Source organism: Vanacampus margaritifer, chromosome 3, assembly GCF_051991255.1.
Source record: "Vanacampus margaritifer isolate UIUO_Vmar chromosome 3, RoL_Vmar_1.0, whole genome shotgun sequence".
Classification (NCBI taxonomy): domain Eukaryota; kingdom Metazoa; phylum Chordata; class Actinopteri; order Syngnathiformes; family Syngnathidae; genus Vanacampus; species Vanacampus margaritifer.
The window spans coordinates 11,935,194-11,953,031 of record NC_135434.1 but is presented as its reverse complement, the minus strand read 5'-3'; the positions used below and the strand labels follow the sequence as shown (position 1 = coordinate 11,953,031).

Genomic DNA, 17,838 nt, shown 5'->3' with positions numbered 1-17,838 from the left:
CACCCACGTGTGCATATCTTTGCAGGCACGCCCAAAGGCGTACATTTAAGCACACGCAACACAGCACGACGCCGGCAACTTGTATTACAACCATTGATAAAAAAAATATATACCGCCATTGAACAAATGATCTTTTTCTGTGGCGGCACTTCGGGGCCCCCAAGATGAATGGCGCAAACACACGCACACACCGAGGTCACTATGTGTCAAACAGGGGTTTGGTGTGGGGTGGGGGTGGAGGTGAGATGATGTCACACGCGAGCCACCAATGGGGCCACAGCTGGGAAAGTGATTGTACGAGAGATCCAAATGTTCCTAATGCATTCCAGACATGTCCAGCTTACTACTACTATACTTTCTTTTCTACCCACTACTAACCTTTACTAAATATCATCAGGTGGCCAAGCATCCATCAGGTGCTCTTTCCATGCCTGTTCAAATGCTATCCTGCTAGTTATTTATAATATCATTGCTGAGGATTTACAGTACAGGAGGTTTCTCTTCACTTGTCTAGCTTGCGTACCTCGGAATATCTCCTCTGCCAGGCCTCCAGTATGGCCGCGGCCTTTTCCTCATTCCAGTTGATGTGGGAAATCTCCTCGTAGCTCCTGAAGTGCTCAAACATCTGCTTGGGAGTCATCAGCTGGAACATGGTCTGTAAAGCCTGAGCGCTGGAGGGAGAAGAGACGTTCATATTTATGGAAGTAGAACACAGCAAGGAGCGTTTTTTTTTTTTCTTTTGGAAAGAGAAAAAAACAAAACTACGAACACACACAATATGGACAAAAGCACTGTGACACGCCTTGACATTCATCCCATTGAAATTCAAGACCTATAAATTAGCCAAGCATTTAATTGTGTTCTTTTTAAGGATCTGCAGGCATAATGTAAATTCATTAGAGCTGCAAATGTTTTGTCCCTTTGGTTTAGCCAAAACAAGCACAGTAAATAAAAGTAAATAAAAGAAAAAAAGTTGACCCCAAATGTGTGTCAGATCCCTAATAATGTTTCATGCATGCTTATTGACCATTCATTTACAAGCTTAGTGCAAGGCATTTGTGTACATAGAACAGGTGTCCTCCATATGAACCGAAAGATTTGTCTGACTGCTTGCTTTAGAATCAGCTAAAAATGTGGTATATTTGGATAAACTGGCTCGGCCATAGATCACTGTGAGCACATGTACTGTATGTATGTACAGTGTGTGTGTGCCTTTGTCTTTGCTACATTGTGGGGCCCATACACGCGTGTTTTTCCAGGTTTAACTACCATTGTGGGGACCGACTTGAAATTGTTCAGACCTCTTTGTGAGGGTCAAGACTTGGTTTTAGAGATTCGGTTTGAATTGGGTTATGGATGAGGTTTTGGTAAGGAATGGGGGGAGACAATCGTTTTTGATGGTTGGAGTTCGGGGAAGGGGATAGGAAATGCATCGTGTCAATGAGATGTCCCCACGATGATACAAAGATAAGTGTGTGTGTGTGTGTGTGTGTGTGTATGTGTGGTGTCCATGCAGAGTAGTCCGTGCTGAAAAGGAGCCGCTGGAACTGGAAGACTTCACTGGAATCTGCTAATGACTGCAAGATTTACAGTGCGCGCAGACACACTCACACTCACATGCACTCGTGTATTTCAGAATACATGAAAAGAAAAAGAAAAAAAGAGAACAGAATAAGCAGGGCACAGATCTTGTTGGATATCCTTAGATGCATTACCTGAGCAGGGGTCCGCTGCCGTTCTTGGTGGTCCCGCCTATAATCAGCTCCTCCTGCCAGTGCATGTACTTCCTGGACAGGCCATAGCAGCCACCGCTCAAGGTCCATGCCACATCTATCGGCTTTTGGCGCGATAAAAGTGAAAAAGACGGGAAAATAAGTTGTCAACAGCTACCCTCAAAAATCCGACATTGAGCCAAAAGATATACAAAGAGGTGCTTACTTTGGTGGAGTTCTTGTTAGGGGCAGTGAGGGGGCAGTCGGGGTCGGCAGGGTTCAGGCAGGGTCGGTCCATGTAGCCGTGGCCGATATCTGCCTTTTCCAACATGCCCTCGAAGCTTTCCACGGGGAAGTGTGCCCGCCGCAGTTCCTCCAGGAACTCCTTGGGGTCCAAATTGGTCCACTGCAAAGGGTCTTTACCACTGTGTGCAGGACAGAAATGCAAATAAGAGTAAAACCATACTTCTGTACTTAAACACCTTTTCTTTTGATTGACTATAATCTTCAATCAAACTTGTTTCTAATGACAACTAGTAACCGCTGGGCAAAATGGATGGATTGATTGATGGGACAGATGGGTTGAGTGAATGTTGACAATGCCAAGTCTATCTGCTGAATATAGTAAGTATGTCTGGAGAAGTTAGATAAAGACTGTACAGTCGCTCCCCTACTTACGAACATTCGAGTTACGAACAACGGTACATACGAACATGTCTGCGCGCATGTCAAAAAATGTTCGGAAAGAGATGCTGTAAGTTAGATTTTGTATTGCGCACATTTTTCCGAGTACTGTAGTGCTTCTTTCCGCCGCTAATACCGACGCTTGGCGCTGTGAGAGCTCACCCAGCATTGGAGGCTCAGCAACGTGTCGAGGAGGAGGAAGAAGAAGAAACGCCTGTCGCTCATAGATAAAGCCATCGCACTCTTCGAGCAGCAAGACCCAAATATTGAACGTTGCACAAAGGTTGCAAATCAATTGAATGATGCCATACAGTGCTACCGCATCATTTATGATGAAAAAAGAAGAAAACTGTGCAATCGTAGTTAGATCGCTTCTTTCGGTCAGTTTCTAGTAAATTCTCCAAGGAAGACACTCATCAACCCTCATCTTCTTCTCCGCGACCCTCAACTTCTACATTGAAGTTACAGAGGAGGAAGTAACTTTTGAAGCCCATTCCAGCGACGACGAAGAACCTCTCATGATATAAAATCCTCCTCTTCCTCCTCCTCCTCCTCCATCAAATCCTTAAGCATCGAGTACATCTTCCAAAAGTAAGTTAAACTTCATTTTATTTATCTTATTATGTACATGTACATATTGTGTGTGTCTCTCGCTCTCTCTCTCTAACATACGTAGTACAGTACTGTACGTATTCTCTTTAAACATAAATTATAATACAAAATATAGCACTGAAGCAACTTACGAACAAATTCACCTTACGAACGATCGCTCGGAACGTAACTCGTTCGTAAGTTGGGGAGCGTCTGTAATGTCCCTTAGCAGAGCAGAACGTAGCCCTAAAGCTAAACTAAGCAAAAAAAAAACTCAATCATGGAGTGCTGTGATTGTGTTTGCTGGTCGAGTTGTTAATAAGAAAGAAATTTCTTCATGGAGTTTTTTGTAAGACCTTGCAAATGGACGGATGGGTGCCCTTTTGAACCAGGGATTGGTCTGTACCATTTAGAACACAACACAGTTTCTCTTTAAATTAGACCATAGTAATGCAATGGGTTCTTCTGTGGTCATTCCAGCACATTTTACAAGGTTTTGCGGAAAGCTATTATCATATTTGATGTTAATAAAGGAGCACGTGGCTCGTTATCCAAGGTTGTTGTTGGTCGCCCAGTTCCAAGAGACTGTAAACAATTGTACCTAACAATTAATCTAGTGGTTAATACACCTGCCAGATATTTCTGAAGTTTGGGATTCGAACCTCAGCTTCAGCCTAAAATGCAGTCTCTGCGCATGCCTAGGCTTTCTCCCACATTGCAAAAAACATCCGTTAGGTTCACTCAAGACTCTAAATTGTTCATAAGTGTGCATACGAGTGAGAAAGTTTGTTTGTCTGTATGTGCTCCATGATTGACTGGCGACAAGTCCGAGTTGTAACCCGCCTCTTGCTTTAAACGAGCAACCAACCCAACAAGCAAACAACCCAAAATGCGGACATGTGCTATAGTAAACGGATAGATGGAATCAGGAGAGCAGCTATGATGTTAGTCAGAAGACCTTTAATACTGCAATGCTACAGTTTTCCAAGTAATGCATTCAAAACAGACATGGAGTTGAATAAACCGGCCAATATCAGGAGCAAAGGCCACCAATTAGAAAATACTGTATTGCTTGCACATCGAACTGCCGCATTGAGGATGAAAATGTTTCTGAGAAGGGGGCTTGACCGAGATGTTGTCTTGTTGACAAACATAAACGCAAGCAGGAGAATGGTGGCATGAGGCTGACAGACAAGTATTCATGTAAAGGAATAATACCAAGTTTTCTTTTATTTCAACCCTTGCAAGGTGACAGAGGAACTCCCAGTGCCAGGGTCGGATTCCTGCTCCAAGCGCTCCTTGTCCTTTCTAAGCTCTCCATGCCTCGCACATTCCAGCCTAAATCTCTCTCTTTCTCTCTCTGTCATTCAGAGCACATTGTATGTGCTTAACCAGGCTTGGGTTATTATTCCCAGCCTCCCAACCAGAACATGGTAAAAACTTCATCTACCACTTCTCATCATAAAGGACGAACTGAAGGATTGCGTGTGTCGATCGATAGGCAACTACTACTTAAGATGACTCAACTTGAGCCAGTGACACACACGCATGGAAGTACACACGTGCGCGCAAACGCACGTATGCTGCAAAAAAAGTATTACTGTAGCAACAGGCCATTAGCAACAGAAAGGCCAGACAATGATGTGAGGCCCAGGGCTGAAGAGAAGCGATCGCCAGCGATACGCATGCCAGCAAACACTACAATAGAGCCTTCAGAGGGGACGAATTCAGGACACACACACACACATGCAAACATACACTTGTGGAGTCTGATGATTGGGTTGAGTGTGCCTGGGAAGCACACATAAAAGATAGAAAAACAAGATCCAGAGATCCCCATCGCTTCCTCGCTGTCTTGTAAACAAGCTCACTGTTATAGTGCTGCCATGACAACAATTTCAAGATGGGTGTCGATCCCAGCTGATTTAGAGCTAAAGGTAAACTACACCTTACTTACGGTAAATAGGCCATCCCAGACTGGAGCTTGGCTCCCTCCCAGAAACAGTCCAGAGGTGTGATGATGAGACAGGGATGAAGTTTTTCTATGATCTGGTGACACACACATGTACACACATTAGGTTATCCTAAATTAAGACCAGAAATTTTAGACATGCGTTATTTGTTCTGGTTGTGGACTCTTAATTCATCTTACATGATGTGAAATGAACACCTCATTAAAACTGAGGATTATTATCTTTGTAAAGGCACCATTTTCGATGCAACTTTTGTATTACATGTATACTGTATTTATTTAGATTGTGAAGGTGTAACTAGTGAATATAATCTTCAAGTGAAACTGAGTATGTTTTAGGGAGGTCTAAGTCTGCAATTTTTTATTTTTTTTTCAGAATGGCATATACTGTATGTCACCACAGAGAGAGAAAATACCGTCTTGGCCCATCTTACCTGATCCATATAATGTGTTTCCGTGACTAGTTCTCCTGATTTGTAGCATAAATGTTCCAATTTCCATTGTCTGAAAAAAAAAAAAAAGGAGAAACGAAATGTAGTCATCACACCAAATACAGTATATGATTTCAACTTGATACTGTATCTATGAAAAAATTGTAATAGAGCTGCGTGTAGAGCTCTTTTGAATAGGTGTGAAATGATGGTGACACATATGGACATTTACCGGTTATAAAGGTAAACATGAACTCTGCTGGCTCGTAAGGCTGACTCCAGGTGCTGTAGCAGCGCGTCCACCGTCAGCACACTGGCTCCTTCCTGGCGTGGCGTCTGGATCATGAGCTGAGGGTTGAACATGGCTTCTTCGCCGATCTTCTGTCGCGTGTACTTCAGTTCCTGGTTGACACGCCCGCCCACTGCCGGGAAAGGATACGAGCGTCAATAAGTAATACTGTATAATGGAAAGCTTATGTATTTTAGAGTAGGAGCTTTAAAACGTTTGATGGTACAAACGCCGGGCTAGATGTTCTTTTGCAATAAGACAAGCATTGATAAGATTTAGTATCAGTTATAAAAGAAGTAGTAAAGGAAAAGTAGAAAACAGTCTGCTTCTCAGTGGGGAGTTTGCCTTCAAAGTCTCCGTTTTTTTGCCCCAACTTTGATATTATTTTAAAAGGATATTTTGCCTTGTTGAGAACTGTTCCAACAGTGAACATTGCAGTTGAGGTGGTTCAACTGATAATACTTCATACAGCGTGAAACAGAATTGAATAACATGGGTCCAAAATGTCCTACTGTAACTGAACTAATCACATGTGCTGCTACAAGTTTAGAAACATTTAAAGCAGGTTACGCATATATGTTGACAATCAGGTCAAATGTGAGCATTTTCCTTCCTTATTGATCAAATTCATAAAAGTCCTGATTATCAGATGTCTCTATCTTGACCATTAATCATCAATCATTAAATGTGAGATGTGTTTAAACTTCAAAATGATTTTTCCTCCTCTATGTGCTAAGAAATCGGTTGGTGCTGACAATCGCCATTGTTCAACCTTTACAAAGCAAATTTTTATGTATGTTGGACCACACCCAGTTTGTCCAAGCTGTGATTGTGGAAGTAAAAACGGAATGAGAGGCAATTACAAAGAAACCTGAAGCTCATGTGGCCTTGTTTGTATAATGTGCCTCCCAAGTCATTCATTGTAACCACAAGCTCAATATCAGATAACAATTAGCCTAGCTTCTTCGAGTTCTTGTCTACTTCTTCGTTGTACAGTATATAATATGTGGCACCAAACTGCCTCTCTTAAGTCAGTCTTGAGGCATCTTGTTTGTTGTAGGAGACTCCTGAGTGCTGGTGGAGTGCAGATCACACACTATAAGAGCAGTAAGCATGCACGCCATTTTTTTCCCATATGTAGCCTCTCATTTAAAAAATTGGTTAAGATCTAAAAAAAAATCTTTTGTCGGGTATCCCAATTAAGTATAATGCTAATTCCATGGTGACTGACGTTTAAGACTTTGGACCCACACCACCAACGTGGCCTGAACCATTTTTCATACTGCTCTTGTATTAGCGCTCTTTAGATTGGAACCAACAAAGTGACCAGTGAGTGTCTAAGTACATGTGCAAAAGCCACAGACTTCATTCATTCATTCATTCATTCATTCATTGGATTCACACATCGTGAGACAACATTTGTGTGAGCGGGGGAAATGATCCTTTGTAGTCGTGCAGAGCAAAGCCACAGTCATGTACGCCTGGCCTCAACCTTATCGGCATTTGTATCATGAACGAGAGCACTCTGAGTACAGCCAGCCAATGAGCAAATCAACATTCGATGCTTCCACTCGAACACACTGCGCCAGACGACGTGGACTGAATATGTGTGTGATAAAGAGGGTGGCTCTCTTCCAGCTTCTGCTCCCAGTATCATGGTGGGACTAAGCCCTGTGCGTGCGCCCTCGGCTCACAGCTCACCCCGGCTACAAAAGCGGCCTTTCAGCTCCTTCCGCTGGCCGCCTCCTCCCCGGCACGGCCAAGCTGCCCTGGCAAAGCCTCTCGCACAAACACACACGGGTAGACTAACGCATGCGACTGCACTCGTGCAAACATGTCCGCAGACTCGTTTCTAGAGGAACGCCACGCCACATGGAAAGAACTGGGTTAGAACGCCTACCTCTGCTAACTAACTTGATCATGCGTTAATTACTGAAAAATAAATAACTGAAAAAATAACTCGTTTGAGAGAGTTGGCATTCAACCTTAATTTAAGCCAGAACCAAATTGTACACTTTTATAAATAAACTCATATAAACTCATATTAAATTCATATGCCTGAATTTTGACGCCAAGATCCATGCATTATGGTAAAAAATAGTAAATGGACTGCTTTTTATCTACACTATTTTGTGTACATTCACACACACACACACACACACACACACACACACACACACACACACACACACACACACACACACACACACACACACACGGGTGGTCGGCTGATGCCATGCAAGACGATGCCCAGTCCACTGGGAACAAATCGGGGTTCAGTGTCTTGCTCAACGACACCTCGACATGGTTACTAGGGGTGAGGATCGGACCCACAACCTCACGGATGGGAGAGGACCACTCTACCACTGAGCCATGCCGACCCTTATTATTACTCCAGAAACGCAGCGTAGTCTCACAGCCATACATCAATAAAGGCAACTACTAGCCACTCGCAGATAAAAGGGGCTGAGTCACAGAGTCATTTCTTTAGACATAGTTGTCTACAGAAATGGCGTTGGCTTTGTTGCTAATAAACATTTAAGTTGAATAAATGCACACAGAACTGCATCATTGGTTTTTGTATGTCTTTTAGATTTCAGTTGTCACAACGCCACTGTTCATCCTGAAGAACATTAGATTTAGGTTGAAGAAATGTGCTCCCCCAAAAAAGGTAATGACCCCCCCACCCCTGTAATTTATTTCTGCATTATCGATTGTTGCGTTGGTGGCAGGGTTTGGTTGAAAGTCCATTTCTTGTGGGGTGGAGATGGGGTTGGTGTGAGGGGGGTTGGGGGGCAAAATGATAACATTACCAGCCAGTGCAGATTTGTGCACATTCATTATTAAATAATTTGTGCATAATCAGTTTATTGAAAGACGGCCAATTCCTAGGATCTGTATGTATCCACATACCCATACAGGAAGCATTAAGTGTGTTTGAAAAATTCCCAAATTTTATTAACCCAATTTAACAATGCGGCTTGGTTGGTGAAAGCGGGCATAGATTGAATATTTGCAGGGCGTTGTAATGGCATTAAAGTTAAACATAAGCATGCTTGTTCTGCTGGGGCCGGACCACCCAGAGAAGAGGGGGGGTAGAGGGGAGGCATGTCTCGGGGCATTAGGAAAACATACTTGATTTCTTTTTATTCCCCGAACCACGAGAAGCATTCCCATCTGATCGCATGTTTGTAATACTCCTCATTAATAGCAGGCCACGTCTAAGCAGAGCGACATGCGGCGACGTTACGCTGTTCTTCCTTTCCTCCCCAAAAAAAAAAAGGAGCACGCATGGAAGTGATTTGGAGACACTAGCAGGCTGGCCTGTCTGACACACTCAACACTCGAGAGTTAAAGTTGACCTCCCAGGCTCCGTTCAAGTCCAATGCAAAGAGGAAATTGAAACATGGGAAGGGCCGCATTTATTTATTCGTATTGTGGGACAGTAGTGAGTGCGTAGTGGGGTGCCACCGGAAGTTGTCAGAACGAAGGAAGGGACAACTTAAAGGAATGTAGTCGGCGGACAGAAAACAGCACATGATGGCCTCGGGCGTGCAGAATTCCTCACTTCATGAGGTTACAGCGTTTTTGGGGTCAACACTTACACAGCCTCAGGGTGAAATTAACACCCCAGCTGGACCAAGAAAATGTGTGTGTGTGTACACACACAGATGTGTTTCCTCAGTGACACATATTCCCATATTACTTCTCCTCACAAAACTGCTTGACCCCAATGTGTGGCGGCATCTGAAAGGTGTTCCTGACGTTCAACTACTTCCTGTGCCATCTCCATTCCTCACTTCCTCCCTTTGTGGGGCCACTCTGCACTCACACTATTGCATAGATTGTACACATTTTTATTGGTTTGCAAATGGCACACTTTAAATGACATTACCAATATGCAGCAAAATTAATTAATTAATAAAAACGTAATTTTATACCAGCTACAGAACACTGCTTAGTGGATTAGATCAAAAATTATCTTACATATTTGACTGTATCTTAATTAACAATCGATGAAAATTATATATATATATATATATATATATATATATATATATATATATATATATATATATATATATAATTTATTTTTTAAATTTTATTTATTTAGATGTGCAATTAATCTGCGTTAATTCATGATTAATGCAATTTTTTTGGGTGATTAATTAATCAGTTAATGCTTTAACTTTGACAGCACTAGTGATTACATATTGTTATTCTAGGGTCCAAATAGGCGTGCTTGTATAAGTTGTGTATGAAAGAAGAAAGCCGTCAAACACTTGTTGAACGAATGAGCAAAACAATTCCCACAGACAAATTCCACTATCTTATAGTCTTCCCAGAAGCTGCAAAGTGCATTTACACTTTCTAAAAGGTAAGACAGTTGTCCCAATACTTTTGTCCATAATGCGTACACTTGTAATCTATCTTGGAGTGAATATGACAAACAGTCCAATAGATCGACGCTTTTAAAGTGTTAGATGAGTGAGGAGAAGGCTTGTGTGAGTGGTAGTATTCAGCGTGTTGCATAACATTAACCCCTGCTCCCCTCTTTTCTGGATAATGGAGGGAGAGAAAGTGGGCTTCTAAGGAACTGACACTGACCCCCAACACCCTCCCCTTATACCCTCCCTCCTTCCTTTCAGCTCTGAACTCCCCATTTCTCCTCCTCCCTTTTTTTGCTCTATTCAAAGCTGGACTGTGATTGGCCAGATCATGATGGCAATCAGCCCGGCCCCTCTGTCAAAGTCAGAGCCCCCTTTTTCTTCTCCCGCCCCAAGTCCCCACCATTTCTGCCGCTTTCATGACAACAGAGCCCCACGCCCTGCATACACATGTTGCACGCTTGACAACAGAAGCAAGGAAAACATGCACAAACAATATCAATAATAAAACACACACAGATGGGCAACCGACTGGTGAAATAAGCATTTCTTTAACACCTCAAATAATAACTCATAAAAACATAACTTCATGGTAGTAAATGAGCCAGACGTGAGCGTGTTGTATCACAATGCGTGTGCAAGTGTGCTTAGTATGTGAATTTGTGGATGTTCGTGTGTGTGCATGTGTGTGTGTGTGTCGAGAACGGATTAGCTGGATTAGAGACCCTATCAGCAGAGACCCCCTGTGGTGGGGGAGGAAGCCCCCCGAAACCAGGTCATCTCTCCGCCACCAAGCACCAGGTGACCTCCCATGCCCTGAGAACCCCAAAAGTCAGATGGAAAAATGACTTGGCATGTACACTAAAATGCGCACACACAGCCTTCGCAGGATCAATAACTTGTAAGCGTGATATGACACCATGCTGAGACTAAAATAGCCCCTCAGGAACAATCTATCCATATGTAAGCAGGCCACCAGATCGTACCATATTTGATCCAAGGGCAGGGGTAAAATTTACATCAAAAGGAGAGAAAAAACAACAAAACTGTCTGAGAATTGTATTTCAGGGGAGGTACCGGTAAATTATTGTGTGACTATAAATCAACTTCCTTCACTCACACTACGAGAATAGTGACAAAACCCGTCGGTGTCCTTGTGACGCCAGGTATGGTTTACCACAGGAAATCCCCAATATATGTCTGCTGTCCATTTGCCTCCTTCCTGCCTTTAAAACCACTCAGCTGCTGCCACCAATCAGACCACAAAATCATTGCTCTTCCTCCTCAACTGCCTTCTAACATCTGCTGTCTCTTCTTGGTTTTACTAGACCCGTTACTAGACCAGGAAACTCAGTTCTTCAATTTGTCATGCAACAACCCCATATTTTCCTCCATGTTAACATCCTGTATGTGTCGGGTCGGCCATGTGTCCCAATACTTTTTTCCATATAAATAAATGATGACAAACACTAAAGGACGATACAGAATAGGGGTGTGCATCTCCACAAAAGACGATTCGATATAATTCTCGATACATGGAAACCAATAAGAGCCAAGGTTTAAAAAATGTTTGATTGGTTCGATTAAGATTTGATTTGATCTGGTAGGGCTGTAGCTTTTGTCATGTTTATTGTTAATATGTATTTAAAAAGCTCTCCGAAACCCAAACTATTCACATTAATTAAATTCCAACAACAAATCATCAGCAACATCAAACTGATTTACTTTGTATATCTGGTGTACTATACATCTCTCAAAAAAGACAATTTGATATGAGTCGTGTGATAAAATTTAAGGATGCAAACAATTTTCAAATAGAACAATTTCATATTCGAATAGGATTTTGTTTCACCCCTACTAAGTTGCCTATGAAATCATATCGTTAGTGTACAGTAAATTTCATCATTGTGGACACTTCCGGGAATACGTGTCACGCCTAAGTGTCCTGTTTTTACTTCTTGACATGTGACTGATTTATCCAATGTGAGACTGTGGGCATAATATAGTACAGTACTGCAAAATACTGCCGTTTCCAGAGCACACCACAACACGCTGCGCTAACATTAGCATGTGTGTTTATTGGTGTCATTTCTAGCCTCGAATCATTCAAACGGAACAATCTGCTCAACCAGGAAGTGACCATTTGTCATTCATATGGCATCAGATCAGTACACTTGGAATGTCAGATGAACAGGTATGAGAAATAGTAACTTTTGTTACCTGGATCTGCGGGTGGAAATGCATCACTATAAGGCAAGTGAGTAGGAACTGTGAAGTGTAAATTGGGGCACAACAGTAGTCAAACATGATAGTGTTTTTGTGGATTTTTTATAATAGTTCCTCTGAGATTTTATTTGTTTTTAGAAACGCATGGCAGCCCGGATAACTGCACGGACTGGATGTTTATGGCCCACAGGCTTCATGTTCACCACCTCATTGCTAAATAAAATATATATACAGCATATACAGGCACCATTCTCCAAACTTTGTGGCGGTGCAGTGTGAGCTAAAGTTTGGGAGATCTTTTTTTTTGGGCAGCGGTCCCTGCCGTTCCAAAAAAAAGTGCAGTTGTAGCTTTGAATGTGGGCTCAGCAATGCAGGTGTGCATACAGCCACAAATATGTGATGAAAGGCCTCACTGAGAGCCGAGACCCCATCTGACCCTGGGTGAAGCCCTCCCCCTTACTACAGTCCCCTGCTTTCTCCCTTTTTAGATGGGAGGGGGCCACCACATGGAGGAAGGACACCGCAATATAAGTTTGATTTGGAGAGGGGAAAATTTTGAATTAGAAATGAGAAAAGATGAGTAGACGTATAAGGGAAGTGCTGTGACATAAATGTGTTACCTCCATGTGCGGCTACGACACTCAAACCCCCATCACCAGTTTCAACACCCTCCATTAACATATGTATGGATTCCCTCGCCCCTGATTATGCTAATCACCTGTCCGGCCCCTGCAGCCCCTAAAATGGGTGTATTTAGCAGTCGGAATGAGGTGTACATTCACACACTCTCTCAATGGGCAGATTCTTCCACGTTGCTGCCTTCATTCAGGTCTACCCTCACACCCCCTCCACTCAAAAAAAAAAAAAAATGTATTCAAGTCCAGCAGATTCACCCAGTACTGGAAGGAGAGCTAGAAAATGCACTGGCTGGCGTACAATTAAAAATAACTGTGCCATATCTGAGCACATTGTTGCTCCGGCTCAGTTGGGAAAATTCGTATCGGTGTCTATCAAATTCAACACAGCTGAGCCCCTCCCTACTGCTGCTTGATTGGCCAACATCCCGTCGGCCGAAGCAGCCAATCTGTAGCAGCCATCTCGCCGTCATTTCCTGGAAAGATAGCCCCCGTGATTCCAGGTGTCCCCAAGTGGCACATTCCTAAAGCGTGGCGCACGCTCACTACGACAAATTGTTTTCATTCCCCCACCAAACTTCTTCGCTTTTACGTCAAGTTGCCGTGGTTACCTCAGCGGTCCTGAATTGGAAGGTTACTTGGAGTTCACATTCATGGACCACATGTCCACGGACTTAAAGATGATTCCTTGACAATGGCAACTGATAATGTTCAGATGGCATTAGAGACCCACGTCGGTCCTGCCACCAAAAACGTTCACTGATCCAGAATTTCCTTCAGGCTCAATAGATTACACATTTTACCAAATGTAAATAATCTACAGCCACTTACAATGACGGGTTTAACAAAACCTCCAACCAAATGAAAATATACTTGCTGGCATTGAAGCACTATTTCACTAATCAGAAGCCTGGAAAAACAACAGCAAAGTCAGAGTAGAATAGAGGCATGATAAAACCCATGCAAGCATCAGAACATGCTTAGATTCGAACCCTGAACCTCAGAATGATGAGGCTAATGTGCTAACCACCACTATTCCACCGTGTTGCCCTTTCTCCCATACTATCCATTTTCCTGCACTGTCGATTTGGGATGCTAGGTGAGCTTGACCTTAACTAAGCTGACTTTGGGCTAAGAGGTAGGTTAAGGTTAAACCCTGGACTGGTTACCAGTCAATAAAAAAAGGGGCTGAATCATTGTACCTCCAAAATCATTACTATTCAGGAGGCCCCAAATACGGCAAGTTTGTTCAACAATTAACAATGCATCGTCAAAGAGCACAATTCACTTTGAATCACTTTAGATTGGTCAATATATTCATAAAATAACACCATGTGGACTGACCAATGTGAAAAAATACTAAACTGATCAAATCGTGACAAAGGAGGTTTCGGGCCAATACAATATCTATCACACTCACATTTACAGCTATGAGTAATTTAGAGACTTCATCAAATCAAACATGCAAAGATTCTAACCCTAAACCAAATAACCATGAGGCAGATGTGCTAACCAATAGTTCACCATTCTTCCCAATAATAACAAGTGTTGCTCTGATCGATGGGCCACTGATCATGCTTAGCCAATTTCCATAGAAAAGTATGTGATCGGCATGTCGATCAATGCCTTTCATTGACGATCACAAAAACTCATCACACGCAACTCGTACTTTGCAGAATGCAGCCAACTAGAGATCAGCTGGTGTGTAGTATAGCATCCCTTTCCTCTTTCCTTAACACTGCACCTCACAGACCAAACCAATAACGGAATCGTAATATATATATTGGCATTTTCTGCAGTGTTTTCGTATCACAAAAGGATGGAAATTTGGATCGAATGTGTTTTTAATCTGATTCGTCACTTGAAATATAATTGACAGAATTAATCAATTATTTAAAAAATGGTTAGCAAAAGCATGTGCAGCTAATCCTTGTGATCGTAATTAGTCTCGGTTGATCTCACTCACGGATGATCGTATCGGAAACAACAGTATAAAACCCTGATCGGAACACCCTTAATAATAACAATTCATTTTCCTCAAAGGCAGTGAAGTAAATATATTCATTGGAACGCTCCGGTAGCGTACAAACAACTTGTGCGACACACAAACTGACACCGTCTGGCTCTGCGAAGCCTCGGCAAGAGCGGAAATGTTTTGTATCTCTAAATCTTTACTCGGCGTCACATGTGCATGTGTGGTATCGGCGTAATTGCCAAATTCGATGACGCCTTGCTGCAGGAATTGCGATTCCAGTGTTGGACGGTGTGCGTGCCGGAGGGGTGGCTGGACAGCTTCCAAACAACCTTATAGTATGCTTGCATTGAAAAACACTGCCACTACTATGCTCTCGCTACAAACACACTCTCCCTCTGCTGTTTGCCGCTTCCTCCACCCCTCTGGCAAGCAGCGTTGGGAGGGAGGGAGGTAGAGAGGAAGAGGGAGGGAGGGATGGATGGAAGGAGAGAGCGAGAGAGGGACAGAGGGAGGGCGGCCAGACCACCCTGCTCTCATGGCAGGCCTGAGTGTTTACATTGCCGTGGCTCACTCTGTAATACATCTGGCATTCTGAGGCCACTCTCTCCAGCCAGGGATGGGGGGAGTGCAGGAGGAGTAAGAGAGAGAGAGAGAGACCTTTTTGGCAAAGAGAAGGAGAGAGAGCGGGAGGGAAGGAGGGAAGAGGGTAATTCTCTTTACAGTCTCCTGTGCTCGGTCATTCGCAGGCCTCTCTCTGCTTTTTGAATATGAACGCCTGCAAGAATGCAAAATGTAAACAGAGCGGCTTGGAGGCATCTCTCAGGGTGTCATTTGTGAATGAGAGTGGGAACACCTTATACCACACACACACACACACACACTCAAGTAAACACACATACACACCAGAGATAACAAGCACTTAAAAAAAAAAACAGTCATTCACATATATGGTCAAAGCTTGAACATCGCGCGCAAGTCATCAAATGTGAAGTTTTTTGGGGGAAAATGCACCTCAAACGTCAGATGACAGCAAATGCTGTGAGACTTCAGTTCAGTGAGCTTTTTCTTTTTCTTTGGCTTTTGTTGAGATGCCACCACATAAGGATACCAGGGAAGGCAAATAGATAAAGTACACTACATCGATAACCACAGGACCCAAAAACTGAACTTATTGTGACATGTAGGAAAGGGTCTGGCTTTTTATTACAATATGAGTAATACATACAAGTTAGTTAGACTAACCATTACCATTACTAAAAAGGACTGACTATCCAACAAAATGATCAATTTTTTGTAGTTGTATGGAGTTTTCGTTTCATGTACAGTAGTTTTATTACACAAAGACAAACTTTAAATGGATTTTTGCGGTGTCAACAGAGAAGAGTATCGGTTATTAGGGATGTGTGCGTCCCGATAACAAGTATCGATATCGGGCCGACACCCAGCCTTATTTCAAGGTATCGGTTCTCGCGGCTCTTGTGGCTGTTTTACGGAGAGGAACTAGAAATGAGAAATTAGAAGAATAGAAAATTGTGATTAATTTCATGCAATTTAAAGGAAAAATGCTATTGTGGGATACATGGGTCTTTCTTTAAAAGTATATTATGTCATTGTTTTTTATTTTATGTATAAACAGTACTAGTGACAATCAGCATTTGGTATCTGTATCAGTGGCTAGTCAAGAGTTTATAATTTGATTTGACGAATGATTATCGTAAAAAGGAACTTATTGTGACATCATAGAAAAGAGTCTGGCTGCTCAGTACAACATTAGCACTACAATTACATGTAACATAATTTAAACCGAGCAGACACAAACGTAAACGCACTTATGCTTTAACTTCCTGTGTGAGTCGTTTTGCTTTATTTACATTTTAATATACAGCTAACATCTCTGTGCACTAGTACCTGTGTAGCAGTCAGATAATGTGAAAATGTAAACTAAAACATTGGCTTAATAGGTTTAAAAATAGTGAGAAATTAATTCATTTCATTCCTTCATTTTGAAGGGAGAACAATTTGGAAGTCAACCACGACTGGGCGGTATTCAACTTTGGAGGTTCTACTGTAGCTTTTTATGGGTAATGTACACAAAGCTGCTTTCAAATGAGGGCCAGCTAGCTTGAAAAAAAAAAAGTGTACCACAGGCGCAATGTTTCCCCACACTAAATCCCTCACCAGCTAGTCTGTACTTTTCATCAACTCATAAAGTTTAACACAAATACGCTGGAATGTTATTCCTTTCTACAGAGCTTTTAATCCACTTTCTGGTCAACACAAACTTTGTCTGAATTTGGGTGGCAAACAAAGCCATTTGCATGTGTTTGATCCCTCTGAACACAACAATCAATAAAAGAAAGCTCGATGTTCTGTGCAAAAATAGCACAAGCATGGGATGTGTGGCCATGTTTGAGTCGCTGCCGAATGAGAGTGGTTGGAGACGGAGCGTGGAAAGGAGAGGGAAAAAAAATGAATAGAGTAGAAAATAGCATAGTAAGCCTTGTCCGAGTTGACCAAAATTCCAACTCTGCTTATGTGACTGTGTGTGTGCTCCTATGCCTGTAAAACAAACGGGCTCATCCATACGTGTAAGCCACAATATGCCCCCCCACCCCCCCAACCGCTCCCTTCTCCACAAGAAAGGACGTCTTCTGCACACACAACCCCCTGGCCCCCCCACTGTGCTTACAACAAAATGAGCACTAACTCTGTCAAGTCAGCTCTCAATCACACGCGATGCAAAACAGATGCAAAGGTTGAAGTCAAGAAAAGACGTGTTGTCCTATCAAATCGTACCGAAATAAAAATTGACCTGTAGGGTCCCTTCATTGAGTATAGTGGGACCCCTGCTATTTGTGGGGCATAGGGACCCAGCGGCCCGCGAACAGCAAAAATCTGCATATACAGTGCGTGACACCCATGATGAATGCATCCA

The 17,838-nt window shown here is 42.7% G+C and overlaps 1 protein-coding gene across 2 annotated transcripts in view; it reads right to left on the bottom strand.

Annotated features, from left to right (window-relative positions):
- ptch1 (patched 1) overlaps nt 1-17,838 on the bottom strand; it is a 60,509-nt gene that overhangs the window by 32,186 nt on the left and 10,485 nt on the right. For both annotated transcript variants that reach the window (XR_013293540.1, XM_077562168.1), the window contains exons 3-8: nt 5,623-5,812; nt 5,394-5,463; nt 4,945-5,036; nt 1,939-2,137; nt 1,716-1,837; nt 524-671 (exon numbers count right to left, since the gene is read on the bottom strand). Coding sequence is in view for 1 of the 2 variants with exons in the window: in XM_077562168.1 (XP_077418294.1) it covers nt 524-671; nt 1,716-1,837; nt 1,939-2,137; nt 4,945-5,036; nt 5,394-5,463; nt 5,623-5,812 (821 nt within the window). In the remaining variant the exon portion in view is untranslated. The remainder of the gene's footprint in view (nt 1-523; nt 672-1,715; nt 1,838-1,938; nt 2,138-4,944; nt 5,037-5,393; nt 5,464-5,622; nt 5,813-17,838) is intronic.